General features: G+C 39.5%; 2 protein-coding genes across 2 annotated transcripts in view; both read right to left on the reverse strand.

Moving 5' to 3' along the window:
• tgfbr1b (transforming growth factor, beta receptor 1 b) overlaps positions 1–1,130 on the reverse strand; it is a 70,976-nt gene extending 69,846 nt beyond the window's left edge. Inside the window, exon 1 of the mRNA XM_079361501.1 lies at positions 1,006–1,130. Coding sequence (XP_079217627.1) covers positions 1,006–1,069 — 64 coding nt within the window. The 5' untranslated portion in view covers positions 1,070–1,130. The remainder of the gene's footprint in view (positions 1–1,005) is intronic.
• The window catches only part of reck (reversion-inducing-cysteine-rich protein with kazal motifs), a 220,314-nt gene that overhangs the window by 92,025 nt on the left and 111,604 nt on the right, over positions 1–16,685 (reverse strand). The gene's annotated exons all lie outside the window — the stretch shown is intronic.

The following is a 16,685-nucleotide window of genomic DNA, read 5'->3' on the forward strand; positions in this document are numbered from 1 at the left end:
GCGCGTGCACTGGTGTAAACTGGGAGGAAAATGTTGACCATCTTCTGGCAGCACCCTATGGGACAAACACGCTCACGGTTGTACCTCTTTACGATTTCATTACATACCATCACAAAGACTGTGATTCCCCAGACAGCAACGCGTCGTCTTGGCAGAATCAAACACGTCAAAGGAAACGTTGGAAACTCTTTTTTTGTTTCAACACCGCTATCGGAAGCAGCTAAGAGCTAGTAAGCTAACGACTAGATGAACAGCTCGAAGCTTAACGACACATTTTAAAGTTAAAATGTTAACAAGCTCACTGGTTATTTAAGAGTTGTCAGGCAGCATGGGGACAAAAAGTTATTTCACTTCACAACAAACACTCGCATCGAAAAAAAGTCAAACATTACCTGTCATATGTACGAGTGCAAAGCACGTAGAAATAAATGTTCGAGCAAGACGTCACTGTCATACAAAACATCATCTGACCTGAGGTTACCTGGGTAACAGGACTACTCAGCCACGAGACAAAACAAACTTTTCAGGTGCAACAACCACTTTGACCCCCCCTCTGCCAAACTCCAAGGGGGACTATGCTTTAACCACAAAGTAAATGAACAACCAGTGCTTGACAAAAAGCAAACATCCACTCGGTGATGCTGCCAACTTTGTGTTTGCGAAACTGAGGACACTTCCTCCGGACTGTCTCCACCAGCCGAGTCCAAAGAAAAAAACCCAAACCGAGCCGAAGAGAGATCAGCTCTGGTTCTGGGCTGTTTTAAAGTCCAATGTGACTTTTTGCTGCCTTCTCCTTTTCTTTTTTCCCCCAGACAATAAACATTCCTCAGACAGGCAGCAGCAGGCTGGCCACCGACCCTGCGCCATCTTAGTTAGACACACTCCGCTTCTTCAGGCTTCTTGAACAAAGAGCTTTTACAGCGGAACTGGTCGGACTGGTAGTAGTGTAACTTGTCAGGAGAAACACCAAACACTAATCTGTGTCGTCCGTTTAAGGGCACTTACCGTCATTTTCTTGTATCCTTGTCCAGAACAGGAGGACGAGCAGAAGGCATGGTGTTGCATCCATCGTGGCTACGGACCAGACTGGCAGCAGACTGCTAACTTCTCCAAGCGCTGAGAAAGGTAGATGCTAATTGGCTAATAGAATCTCAAGACCCGCCCCTTGAGTGCCTCCTCGCGTGATTCGCGATGCTGGTTGGCTGAGAAACCTGCCACCTCCCAACCCCACTGGAGCAACTCTACCGCTGCTGTAAACAAACACTGTTGATATTCTCTATACAGCAAGAGAATATTAAACTTATTTTGCCTCTTGAATAAAAAAAAAATTATTTTGATAAATTGCTACATTTGGTATAGTACGCAAAAGAAAACTTTAATTCCAAACTTCTATCATTTCAAATGCCTTGACATTTTTACTTTCCCATGAATATTTGAGAAAGAGATTTTCCGCAATGTTTCCTGAACCTGTAGGAAAAGCTTATTTAGTCAGAGGCTAAACGTCTGGGTTGTGAATAAATCCTCTCTAAATCTCTCACACAGCCTTACCAGAAATAGAAACTTCCACAAAAAAGATGAAGAGACAAACACTTCTGTAGCAGAGGATGACAGAGAGGAAGTTGACACTCGTGATTTTTTTTTTTTCCCAAAATGAAAGAACATGTCACAGTGGCTCAGACTGAGGGAACAGATCATAATAATAACCTCAAACAATCAGAGATAGCAGTCTTACTGCTGCTTCCACCCTCCCAGATAAGATACCCTTAGTGACATGCTGTGGCTATAGACCCGTGTGCATTGTCCATATGTCAGTCTTTCACACAGAAACACAAGCACACACAAAGACAGATGCCTTTCACAAAATCGGCACCTTACACACATACACACATACACGCTCTCTCACACACACACACACACACACACACTCTCTCACACATTGTTCCAAAGCCTATAACCCTCCCTTTGTCTTGGCCACGTTTACTCCATTGCTTCAGTAGCCACGCTTACACACATACACACGCATTTGACCTGGCCCCCACTCCTCCTTCTCATTTGGGTGTAGACACACACACATGCAGTACACGTGCACGCATGCACACACACACACACACTTTACTTACTCCCTGGAGAGTGTGACAGAGATTGATGATGGCCTATTATTTGATGTCCAACTGAGCCCTGCATGGCCATGCACGTGCACACACACATATACACACACATATACACACACACATACACACACACACACACACACACACACACACACACACACACACACACACACACACACACACAAGTTGGTACGTGTCCTCCAATTCTCCAAAAAATATGCATAAAAATAACACCGCAGGTCAAATGCTTGGAGCATCACGTGTATCAGAAAGATACAAAACAGACTCAAACAGATGTTACTGAATTTAAAAGAACCGTGGTCACTCATCCCCTAAACAGCAATCCATTCACACACAAACACACACACACACAAAAGGCACCACCTGCTCTCTATAGTAATGAAATGTAGTTCAAGTGTGAGTGCTTTTTCTGACCTGAGCTGCATTTAAAATGGAAGCATTAAGCTCACGCATTCAGGAAACGCTCAAAGTTTTAGAAACAAAAACTACATTAAATAGTGTAAAAGTCAAAGACAGTCTTTTCTGAGCATGTTGCAAAGAACGAGGTGAAAGGAAAATAATTGAAGGGCAGAGATGAATAAAATCAACAATTGTGGATTAAGTTAAACTCGGTAAATATACCCTCTACCTTCAGAACATACATTTCCATCCTCTCTGGTGATGTCTGGAGTGGGAAGGTCAGATGTCTCTCTATCATCAGGAAGGACAGGAGAGAGCGAGCACAGATGACAGAAGCTCAGTTTCATTAGTCATTATAATATGTTCCCTTTGGCACTCTCATACAGGAGAATATCTGCTGCCATCTTAAGTGCTGTTCCATTAGTCTGAAACCTTGACTCCCCTTACTGAGACCTAACCTTCAACCTGCAAGTGTGCGAGTCAACACAACAGTTTAGCAGCCAATAGTAAATCACTCAATCCTAGAATACATTCACACTCACACACACACACTTTGAGATTGAGCATTTGGTCCACACTCAAACACATGTATATTTTTGATTATTATTATTTTGGGACATGTTTGCCTTCATTACATTAGTTACATTGTATTGTAACCGATGTCTTGTATTGTAACCAATGTCTTGTGTCCTGCCTGTCTGTATACTGCTACTGGATGCCCTGAATTTCCCTCGGGATCAATAAAGTATCTATCTATCTATCTATCTATCTATCTATCTATTAGAGGGATATAGAGAAAGTGGGGAACAACATGCTGAAAAGCAGCAACAGCTCGGAGTTGAACCCTGGCCGTTTGCTTCGACGACTCTCTGTATACATGAGGTGTGAGAACGTGCACTGGACTGAAATATTTGAAAAACTATTTGTATGGATTTGATAGAAATTTAGCAGATATTTGAATGATTTTCAAAATGAGTATATGTTTGGTTTTTTTGCCTTAGCCTTTTCTCCACCACTGGCAAGTCAGAGCTTCACCTGTTCAGTGAAAATGTCAACATCTAATAAATAACATGGCACAAACTTAACTATCGGCCTTCAGATTCTTTAGAGGATTAATGACCTAAGAATGTTGTCTTCTTCTTTTCAGGTTTATAGAGAAATGTCTGAATGACTGTTGGGTTCATTTCTCTGAAACGTGGCACCAATATTAATGGTCCCTGAGTTGTTCTCTGGAATACCATCAGGACTTTAATCTGCCCAAATTTGTTGAATCACCAAATACCAAATACCTCTGAATCTTACATTCTAATTGGTATGCTGCTGTTTGTGTTTAGTTTAAACTTAGGAAGTCTTAGCATGCTTACAAGACTAAGTAAGATGGAAACCTTGAAGAGCTTTTTACCCAGTGATATCATCGACTTTGTAAACTACTTATATTACTTGCCTTATAAACGAATTGACACCCTCCTCTGTCGCCTTTATCTGTTGGTTAAGTCTTCTCCCACTTTCTTTCGGTGCAGACGCAGATGACCTCTTTCTGACCGAGAATAACCGACTCCTCCAGAGATCAGCTTTGATGAGATGTCACTGCACATTCAATCAACTACCTCTTCTTTCCCCTGTGTATTTTAAGCACCTTAGATCTGTTCCTGCACTGCACCAGGCCTGGAGCTGGCACCATCAGTCTTTCAAACATAGAGCATATTTGATTTATTACATTCTCAGGTTGGAAACGTAGACATATAAAATGAAAAATTAATGTATACACTGGCATGTCTGAGGGATGATGGGAGCTGAAGAAAGTTTGAAATCAAAGGAAAATTATTTGATGTAGTTTTGTAAAAGTATGATACTCTGAAAAACAGTTGGGCAGCAAGGAATACATTAGCCTTTTTATTGATTGGTTTCTTTAAATTAATAGTTTGTATCTGTCCTGTGCAGGTATTAACTGTTTTCCAAAGTTTTCCAGGCAGTGGTTCCAAAGTCAATGAAAAAGCGTTTACCTGGTTCATTGGAATCCAAATAGACTGCAGCTTATCTGATCTGCTGTTGATTACATCTTTTCTATTGAACAGGATCATCATTTGTTGCTGGAACAGATTTTCAATTCAACATATTTTGAAAATGGGATTTTGACTTGTAAAGAAAATAGGGTTGTGAAAAGATTAACATTTTTTGTTTGCATTATAAAAATAAAATATTAATAATTCCCATTATAAATAATGATTAATCGCCATTGTACTGCATTTAAAAACAAGTTAGGCTTAGCTGTTAGGCTTTTATTTGAAGATGTTGGACTGTCTTAAGCTGAGAGTAAATTGCTGTTTGAATTCAACCATGCTTTTAGTTTGAAATAAAGAAAGGATCTTCTGGTAGATCAAAGATTATGACAATTCAATTTATCAATCAATTTAAAAATGGAAAACGGGGCATTGTATGGAATAAAGTTTGTTATATAATGAAACCTTGGAAAAATCTGATAAAAAGTTTGTCTCTTTATCTTCAAGATTCATAAATGATGTGATCATTCCTATGAATTCTATTTGTTGTTTTCATCTCTGCAAACTCACAGAATAAACACACACACACACACACACACACACACACACACACACACACACACACACACACACACACACACACACACACACACACACACACACACACACACACACACACACACACACACACACACACACACACACACACACACACACACACACACACACACACACACACACACACACAGAGTTTGGCAGCAGTGCAAGTAACATAAAGGGAACAGACTGTGCCCTGTCCGGGGATCACTCTCGGACTCCACCCTGATATCTGGTGGTGTGCATAGAGCTCTGCCTGTCAGACCACTCCCTTGCTTTATTTTAGCCTCAAACCAGAGCTAACAAAATACTCTAATGCCAGCTCTGACAAAAAAACAAATGAAATATCCACTTCTCTGCTTGAACACGCTGTACCCAACAGGAGTTTGAACACTTGCTCCCAGAAGAGTCATGAGTAATTAAACGTAATCTTGGATGCTGAATGTAATCCAGCTTTCTCCCCATTTTGATTGAAATAATATAGTTGACTCATGGATGCTGACAAGGAGAGGCAAAACTGGGATTAGTTGACAGTCTGTCTCTAAGAAGGTAAATTTGTATATGAAGTTCAAAATGTGAATTGAAGAAATATGTTGAAGCACGTTTACTCAAAATTGTGGACTGATAAACTTTCGTAAATGAAATTTGTCTTTAAATTGGTATTTAACTTTTTTTTCTTTCCTCTTCTACGGTACAGCATTTCAAAATAAAGCATTGTATTCTTATGCAAATGTGATCTTATTTGAAAAATGCAGAGGCTTTTTATGTCAGGTACAATCAGTTCTATCTGAGCCATTTTGCTTGCCTGCTGCATCACTGCAACACCTGTATGTTTAGAGGTGCCTTAAAACCACCTACCTTTTCTGGCCTGTCTTCTTTGCTCAAAACTTGGAGGGGGAAATATCGCTGCTGGAAATATAACACTGCTTAGTTGAAAATGTTTACTTCAACTTTAAGACAACATTACAGAGGAATTTCTTTTGGTGCGCTTTGTCGCCCACCAATGGTCTCTAAGTGCAACTGCACTGTCATAAAACACGGCTTTGTGTCGGATTAGCTATAACTAAATCATGCTAAAAACAGGTGCCTGGGCCTTTTTTGTAGAAATGGGAAAGAAACCTTTCTCTCTGTTAAAAGGTTTAGTACTACAAGATCTACTTTGAAAGTACTGTGTTCAGATTGAAAAGTTACATGTGTTGCTTTAAGTACAATTTTCTGATTTTACTTTCAATATTAGGCCTTTAGAGCAATACTTTGTTCATTAAGTATACTGCTAAATGTTCTTTTGTATACAATACTGTATTTCTTTTCAAGTGTTTTGTTATTCCGTGTTTGCTTCTTATGTTTGAAATAAGAGCAACTATGTCATGGTTTGGTTCTGTGTTCTATTTGTTTCCTAGTGTTGATTGTTTCCCTTGTGTGCTTTGAAGTTTCATAGTCTTGTGTTTACTTAAGTCTTGAGTGTATTTCCCGGTGTCCTCCTATGTGGCCTGTTAGTTTATTTCCTGTCTTGTGTTTTAGGTCTAGTCTTTGGTGTTTCCTGTTTTGTTTTCTATATCTGGTTTTGGTTGCGTTGTCAGCGTTGAGTTTTACTTTGTACTTGTGTTCTTTGTTCCTTGTGTTTCCCTCCTGTCTGATTACCCTGATTGTCCTCACCTGTCTCGTTAGTCGCACCTGCATCTGATTACCCTGATTGTCCTCACCTGTCTCGTTAGTCTCACCTGCGTCTGATTACCCCATGTCTATTTAGTCTGTGTTTTCCCTGAGTCTCTTGTGGGTTCATTGTCTTGTGTTGGTTGTCGTGGCCTGTTGTTTCTTCTCCCTGCTCCCTGTGTCTCTCCTCGTGGTATTTTTGGATTTTCTTTGTTTTTGCTCGAGTTGCTTTTTGGAAAGTTTTGGATTTATTAATTTAGTAAGTTTTTGTTTTGTCTTTTGATTAATATTTTTTTATTCTGCACTCCTCCTCCCTGTTTCCTACCTGCAATCGTGACAAACTTTAACCATTAAATGTCCACTGGAGATGAACATTCTGACTGTTACTCAAATAACATTTTTGGCAGAACTTTTTTCACACTTTGCTGTTCACAATCTGATGGCAGAGGTTGCTGTGTTACGTGTCCATCTGCATTAGCTAATCACATTCATACCCATTCACATGCCGCCTCCAGAGCAACTTGGGGTTAAATGTCTTTCCCAAGGACACATCAGACATGTACATATAGCTAGGAATCGAACCCCTGACCTTTAGATTGAGAGACGACCAACTCTGCCACTGAACCACAGCCGCCCCGAGATCTGAATATATTCTTCACCCCTGAATGTGCTTTTTTAATCCTAACACGTCACTTTACAGATGCAGCATACCTCATCATTCTTTAATGACTTCATACTGTTCACTGTTTGCATTCACTAAGTTAACATATCATTTAGAGCGATTGTTGACTTCATCTATTCAGCAGGAGTTACACTGAGATATAACCGGTTTTCATTACTGCAGTGCATTCAGGATAATGAAGTTGTGACATTTACAATGATAAAAACAGGGATTGTGTTTGGCAGACGCTTGGCAATGAAGATGTCTTTGAAAGCTGTGTAATTGTTTGGAAATAATTTAATTTATCCTTTATGTTCTTTCTTCTAAACGTGTAGGTGAAAATGCATGCAGCCAAATGACCCAGCTGTATTTCTGTTCTCTCTCCCTGGCTGCTAGTTCTCATAAAGCTGTTGCCAGTGTGTGTTTTTTTTTAAATGTATGGGTTATTCACCATTTTTCTTTGCTGAAAAATTGAGTTTTAGGCAAGATGGATCTGTCAATTCTGTAGCGCTGTCACCAAAAAGTAGCCTTTACAGCTGATGTTTGGATACACAAGATGTTTTTGGATGTCAACAAACTTGAATTGTAGTCGCTGGTGGAAAAATGTCATAAATCATTGTTTGGACAGTTCATCTACTTTCATCAACCACACAAACAACACCAACAACCCAATGACCCAACAAGATGCAGGTTACACAGAGCGGATAAAAAATGTTTGTGAGGTTTTGATTCGTAAGATGGCTGGTGAATCGACGCTTTACAATGATACAGAGTCCAACAACAAAGAGAGAAAGCTGAAGGCATCAGTAGGTAACATTTTGGATATCTTGCTTTTGTTACTTTAATAACATGTTCATTGGTAAATTTTAGTTGTAAGCAATATGATTATAGATAAGGTTCAAGGTTCTTTATTTGTCAAATATGCTCCATGTTAAACATACAGCACAGATGAAATTGCAATCCCCCCCAACCGCCAGTGCAAACCTGCAGTGCATAAAAAGAGCACTAAAACATAAATATGCTGTACAATCTAAATACACTTATATGGACTTGAGTAAACCTGATTTACTTAAAGCCTTGTGTACATAATACTTCTATCCCAGTTTCTGTGTACTGCATCTTATTTTACTGATTGTTAAATCTAAGAAAAAACAATACTACTGAGGCTTATAGCAAGATGTAACCTGCTCACCATAGACTTCAATAGGTTAGCATGTCCATATTTTCTCAACACCTACAGTTCCAATTATATTTAAACGAAGAATGTGCAACTTTTTGATCCAGTAGACATCACCCTTGAGTACCAGCATGAAACCTAAACAAACTGCTGTTGGACTCCACCACCGCCAAGCCTCTGCTCTCTTGTCTGCCTGCATTAAAAGGAGTTTAACACAATCGGGGGACCAAATTGTCTGGGCTAGAGCTGCAAATGCGTCGAGCAAGAGTCGTCCTTTCTGTCCATGTAAACATGATGTAAATATGCTTCTCACTCATTGTAGACAGTCATGACTCAGAGATACATTTACATAATCTTCATTATCATAATGTATCATAATCATACATCTATCTATCTGTTGTGGATTCTTAAGCTTTGATGATGTGAATCATTAATGTGGTTCAAAGCTTTTCTTTAAAAAGAATAGATGATAAAAAAAAGAATGTGGTCAACTTTTATTCAAATAATTTATCATTCTAAATATCAAAGAAAAACTAAAGTAACTAGATAGTAATAACTATCTATAGTAGGCTATGTCTTTTTCTATACATTTTTGCTAAAATTATTTATTTGTTGTCATGTTTTTTTCTCGTCCCAGCTTTGTTCGTGTTCAGTAGCTCCTGTTGTGTTTAATCCAAACAAACAGACAGAGTCATGTTGTATTCAGCTCTGCAGCAAAGAGGTCTGGTACCAAAGTAGCCGTGAGGAGGGGCACTGAACACCTTTTTAGGGCACCGCATTAATTCCCTTGGCAAGCTCCTTGCCTATCAGATCATGTTTCATGTATGCTGCCTTTGCAGATCCTTGCTTTGAAGAGCAACTGATTTATGAAATAATTTTTCATACTTCCCCTCATGCCTGATAACCATGCTCGGAGGTGGGACTTTAAAAACCTTTGAAGCCCTCTAGCTGAGGAAATTTCCCTGCTAAATGCCACTCTCTACTGATTTTGTGTATGAATATTAAGAGTGTGTGTAAGGGCGGGGGCAGACTGAAGCACCTTGGTGTCTTCCAGATGTCTTTTTCCTCTCAAGCTAAAAGTGGCATATTACGCCTCACACCTCTTTTAGCAGATGAGACTGCAGTGGGGGTAATCAGTCTGCCTACACTGGAGGATATATCCATTTACATTATGCATGGCTCTCAGATGCTGTAATGTAAAAGGTGTTTAACAGTGAACAGTGCAGGGAGGAATATGCTAAACTAAAAGGAGCTGCTTTGATTCTAACGTACAACTCTTTAGCCAATTACATGGTGGGGCATACACAATGTGAGGCTGGGGGCTCTCTTGGCTTTATTTCTTCTGAATTTTCAAGTGAAATAGCAAAGTATAGTCAGTGCCACTATTTCTTAGAGGTGAAGCACATTGTCTATTCTTTAAACCAACTTATTCACCTATAAGCTTGAACCTTGAGCTTTACATTCTTTTCGGCAGCACTCAGGAACTCAAGAACTCAAACATCTCGCAGTATCCTTCTCAGTATCCATTTAAGGCTTCAAAAGGCTCCTTAACATTCCTGACAGTTTCCATCCTCAGAAAAAAAAGCCTTGTGGGGGAGTACATTCATCAACTGCTTCAGAAACATCAGCTTTTTTCTTTAATTAAGAATTTTGATACTCTCCTTGGGAGGCTGTTTTAAAGTACTTTTACTGAAAGTTGATCTCCTCCTCCTCACTTTATAAAAGTCATTCTCAAGTTCAAGAAAAGTCTGCTGCGCCCACTTTTAACTTGTAAACCTTTCTTTTGATTCTCCCAGCAGCAATTAGGGCTTCTTTCGTCTCAATCTAATTTCAGATTATGTTTTACCTCACAAGTGAAGGGGCTGGCAGACAAATGTTGCTTTGTGAACACTTGAACAAAACCCTTGTGGGCTGCAAGTGTCTACACAAACAGCAAAAGTTTTCACATCAATCTTAACATTATATTACACTACAGCTGAACATTAACTGCTCATTAGAACATTTTCTGTATGAAGCCAGGTTGAGCTGATGTGAGAACACAGCAGGAAATTACAAGCGAGATGTTGAAATCCTACGACTGATGCACATCCACAGACTGCGACCCGTACAATCTCTATGAATGTAATGAATCTTCTTCATAGCGTTTTCTGTTGGCTGTTATGTTCCTTTTCACAATATTTTTGGTCTTTTGACCAAAAATATTGGACACATAGGATTAATTTTCTCCTTGCGGCCCACAGCCATCTCTGAAACAAAGCTTGATTGAGTTTTGTAATAAAGAGTCACATGTCAGTGACAGAGTAGAAGAACTGCTGGATGTCTTCATCGTTGGTTTTGTTTGTGTCACGTTTTTCTCCATTGTTGAATTTATTAGTTAGCGGTTAGCTGTTAGCTGCTATCATGTGACGCTATTATGTAGCTGACATGGCTATTGGCATCCGGCTTACGTGCCACCTACCAAATATGGCATGGGTGGCTGTGGAAACACAAATGGGATCAGGCTTTACCGAACCAAACCGTACCAAACTGTACCGATCCGTACCGGACTGCTGTCTGGAAACGGGGCTGTATAGTCTCCCGCTGCGTGGTGCATGCGTGTATAAGCAACTTCATGCGCAACATGTAAAGCTTTAGAATATATGCTTCCTCCATTATTTGATTAGATTACATATATACCATTCACTAGTCATCCTTGCTGTTTCTGTCTGCTCCTCCTGCGTCTCCTCTTGACAGTTGGTCTGGATGGAGCTGAACACACAGTTGTGGCAGAAGCACTCTTCTGACCACTGGCTCCATCTTGATTAAGCAGTAGAGACACTTCAGAAACAGCAACAGACACAGACACCACTGAAGCAGAGTTCTCAAGGTCACCAGCAGGGGTTGACCTCTCATTTCCTGTTAAAGACACTTTACAGTTTAAGAGACAGGCTTTAGAACATTCAGATTTTTCTGAAGACATTGACTTACCACCAGTAGACACATTATGAAACAGTCCAACACTTTTTGGTTGCTGTCTTGTAAACCGCTCTTTGCGCTTCACTGCCTTGCAAGTTGCTACAAGGTGGCCAGGTTTAAGACAGTAGAAACACTTTTTCCACAATCTTCTGACCTTACAACAGCAAAGCATTTTTATGAAACACCACATCCTTGGTGAGAGTTACAAGTCAAGCAAGAACTTGCCTTAAGTTCCAACTATTTAATTCTGATGGCAGTCTCTGCCTCCAACTTCATTGACGCAAGCTCTCTTAGCAGCGAGAACTCACACTCTTTTTCTTTTTTCTCCAGCTGAAGGCAGACCAAGCGCACCTTTAACCTTGCATCTATTATTGAACTGAGAGAAGAGTTAACAGAGAATGAGTTAACCTGCAACACCCTAGAAGTAATCCCAACAGGTTGTGGCTCACCTGCCTCTCTCACTGGAGAAACTACAGAAACTGCAGATATAGCCAAGGTTGCCATCTCTCCACAGGAAAACACTTAAACAAAGAGCTAAGCCCCTACTCACAAAGCCAACTACTTTATCTAACACTTATAAACTGCATACCAAGTGAAAACCAGGTAAATATGTTGGATGCTAGACATGCAAACCCTCAAGTAAATATAACAACCGTTCATCAGATCCTGTCTGACTGAGCAGGATAAGCAGTATTTATAATGGATGGATGCATCACTAACTACATCCCCAGAAATACAATAACATCAATTAAAGGTAATATTGGACCTTAACAAGAACCCAATGCAATGCTTCACTTACAAAAAGCGAAAGAAAAACTAACTTTTTTGTAGGAATGGGCAGGTTCCAAAGCCTTATCCAGTCCACAGATTTATTTTTTACATCATAAAACACTTATTTTTACATTGGCTTTTAGGATTTCTAAATTAAAAAAAAAGTGAAATTATTGGTTCATTTAAATGCCAGTGATATCTAACAATATAAAAGTCATAAAACCCAATGAATGTACATTCAACATGCGATTCCAACCATGAATTAATTTGAACTCTGGAGAGCTATTACTCATGTGAATGGACTGGCACCCTTTTGTGTTATTATAACATCTGACAGGAAAATACAGATGCTTGATGCTGGATAGAACCACATAGTAATCTACTGTGGGGAAAATGTTAAACATGTTGGTTTCGTGCCTATTTCAATAGCAGATCAAGAAAACCTCTATTGTACTGCTGCCTGTGAAAACACTATTTTCATCAAACTGATATCCAGAATGTCCAGTTTCAAAAGATACACATTGACATCCTGTCTCCATGTTGACATCCTGTCAATATTTAAAACAAAATAAAGGAAAAAAAGAAAACATTGAAAAAGGAAGAAAAACAATCAACAGATACAACTTTTATTTTGTTGGTTCTTTTGTTGTTAATATAGAGCACATTTAAGGTTATGTGTGCACGGTTTAGAGAAATGAATGTGAAATGAATATATGCTTTATTTAAAGTTGAGATGTTGTTTAAACAGAACATAATGATTTGCTAATTAGCTGTACACTGTCCTTGTCAAAATGGGGCGGCTGTGGCTCAAATGGTACAGTCAGTTGTTTCCTAACCAGAAGGTCGGGGGGTTTTCGGTCCAAACCTCTGCCATCAGTTTTGTGAACAGGTAAAGGTGTGGCCTGCGCTGAAAAGGGCTTTGGGTCATCAGATGACGAGACATTTACCATTTACCAAAATAGAAAAACTACATGTCTTTACAGAAGGTGTTTTTTTGTCTCATGTCGCAAAGGCCGAGCACAGCTTCTACCTTACCATGCAGCAAGCTCAATGTTTTCAATCGTTGAGAGGATGAAATACTCATGAACATGTAACGGAGTTGGCCTGTTTAGACTTTATTTATTCAAACCTGTAAGTTCTATTAAAATATATGGCACATATTAAAACCATAATGCTGGCCTGCAATGTGTAACTTAAAATATATATCAGTATTCACTGTGTTGTTGCAGGCATTTTTATGTTTTGTGAGCTATGTATTGACCATATCCTTTTGTTGTTGTCAGGTTGTTGACGATTACTTTTTTTTTTTATGTCTCCTTTTTTTAATCTTTCTAGGAGAGCCGTCATGTTTATTGTATTTCTCCTTCTGTTTTTGTGTCAAAGAGATGCACTAACAATAGGAACATTTCCTTTTTTGGTAGTCTATTATATTCAGCATTGTGATTCAGGACTGGTTGCTGCATCATGTTGGCTTTGAAGGTGAATTTGTGGCTTTACTTCATTATGATTCCTCAAATTTTTCATCCAGCTTAATGTCATCCCCCTCCCCTCTCCGTGGTGGATAAATGTTGGCTCTTTGTAAAATGACACTAACAAAGCCTCCATGCTGAAATAGAGAAATAATAGATTTTGTCAAGGGCCGCAAAGGCATAGCCGCACAGCCGATTACAGTAGAATCCTATGGGATGTGGAGGTCCAGGCTTCTCATTTATAACATCATATGTTCAGAACAAAAGTAAATATATGTATTAAAATGTCCACTTTCATATTAAATGCTCTATCAAACCAGCATTATGATTAATCGGGGAAGACAAGGACAAGTAGAAATGTTCAAACATCACTATTATTTACACCCTTTTCCAAGTAGATTACTGCCATCCCTTTTTCCATCACTGTGCTCTACAACAACAGTAATGTTTAATCTTTAAAAACATCCACAGATATTCCTAAAAACCAACATAGCTAAAATATTGAATATTTGCCCAAGATGTAATAAGTTTGTTTATGGTGCCTGGGGCCTAAAGAGCAGTGCTCAGATTAAAATAAAACCACATGCAACTGCAGCCTGCTGAGCTGCAGCCATTAAAGATTAAAATGTTCACAGCTGGACTTTTGTGAAAACTCTGGTTTGTGAGTATGAACCAAAAAAACAAATGTTGGTAAATGGACGAGAGCTTGTATATCCCTTTTACACCACAGATCACACCTAAGCATAGAACACTGTGACACCATCAGAAGTACCTAATCCCATTCAGTCACATTCATACGCCACCAATGAAGCAGCAGGAGCAATTTGGGGTTGAGTGTCTTGCCCAAGGACACATCGAACAAATTACTGCAGGAGCTGGGGATCAAACCCTCGACCTTCTGGTTGAAGGACGATCGACTCCACCAACTGAACAACAGCCGACCCAGCAGCTTAGACGACTAATTATAAAAAGTTTAAAAAAAAAAAATTACTTACATTTTTTGTTTTTCTACTTTCAAATGGGTCCGACAGTATGTGAGAAGGAAAATATTAAGAAATAACTTCTTAGACTTTGAAATTATTTAACTCTGTGATGACTGAAGTGTTTCACACTTGAGTGGCAGCTTCTGATTTTCTCAGGCAGACCCATGAAAAAAAAGCATTTCCAATTTATTTTAATAACATTGTTGGATGAAATTAAGTGATAAAACATGATGAACTTGTTCATTTAAATCGGCGAGAGGCTGCTATTGCATACTGATTGTATGCAACAGTCTTTACCTACTGAGTTTTTTCTATATGTGAACCAACTTGTGTGCAAGGAATATGAATTACAGCCACTTAAAACTTCAGTTTCATTCATACAGTGAGTTGCACATGTGAAGACAAAAAATAGCATTATCTCTTTTGCTTCAGCCACTGATTTATTTACTGGCTTTTTAGCCTCTTATCGGAGAGACAGGACAGATGGAGTCAGAAATCAGGGTAGAGAAAGTGGGGGAAAAAAGCCACAGGTTGGATTCGAACGAGGGCCTACTCTTTTCAAGGACTTTAGCCTCTATACATCTGTACACGAATTACAAGGCTACTGACGCCCACATTTAAAGAAGTTGAAATTCACACCAAAAGGCAATAATATTGTAGAGAACAGCTACTCAAACCTGTCAGCATATCAAAACTGTATTTTCCAGCACATGGCATACTGTTGGAAGAAGAAGTAAGGACAAGGAAAAGAAATATCAGCCCTGATATCTCTTTTCCCCAGCAACGTTTTTAACTCCGTCTTGGGGATCCTAAGGCTTCCCATTCCAGAAGGGATATATATCAGTAATCCCTCAAGCATTCTAGGCCTACCCCGGGGTCTCCCCGGAATACCTCCCAAGGGGGGCGACCAGGAGACATCCTGATCAGATGCCCGAACCAATTCAGCTGACTCCTTTCGATGTGAAGGAGAAGCAGCTCTCATCTCAGCTCCCTTCAGATGTCTGAGTTCCTCACCCTAAATCTGAGTCCAGCCATCCTCAGGAGGAAACTCATTTTGATTGCTTTTTTCCGCTATCTCATTTTTAAAGTCACTTCCCACAGCGCATGACCATAGGTGGGTGTTGGAATTTAGATCAACATGGTAAGTCGAGAGTGTTGCCTTCTGGCTCAGCTCCCTCTTCACCATGACAGCCCAACAAATTGCCAGAAATACAGCAGTTGCTGCACAAACCCGCTTATCACTGGCGCCATCCATTTTACCCTCACTCGTGAACAGACACCGACAAACGTAAGCTCCTTCACTTGAGGCAGACACAGAGACTCACTTGAAGGCAGCAGTCTACTGTTATCTCAAAAGATTCATATAATGCTATTCACATAACTTTACCTGCTTCACACTGATCAACTTTCCACTGTCTGACTATTGTCATCATTGTCAAAGGCCCACAGACCTATCCTCACCCATGGATAGGTATGTAGAGGTTACAATAAATAAGAAATATTTTAAGAAAGCCTCATGGAAAGAACAAATAGCTGATCACTTTAAATCTAACAACTTAACTTTTGAAATAACCTCCTGACTAAGGACAGGGTTGAGGCCCTTCTAAAAAGTCGGTGTTTTTCTGGAAGATATCACATTAAACATACAGTTGGAATTACAATAACTTGTGTTTTTTTGTGGGTAAGACAATCAAATTATTGACTGAATAATGTGATTGTAAGTGCTCATGGACCAAACTCTTCCGGGGACATTTTGAAAAGAACGGTCCACTAGGGAGTTCCCTGAGCAACGCCATGGTGCTGTGTGAGTACCTACTCTGAAGCAGGAGCTAAACAGGTTACTCTAAACGGAAATAAATTAGTAGCAGGATTATTTACTATTGCTGGT

The sequence above is a fragment of the Symphodus melops genome (genome assembly GCF_947650265.1).
Source record: "Symphodus melops genome assembly, chromosome: 14".
NCBI classification, from domain to species: Eukaryota; Metazoa; Chordata; class Actinopteri; order Labriformes; family Labridae; genus Symphodus; species Symphodus melops.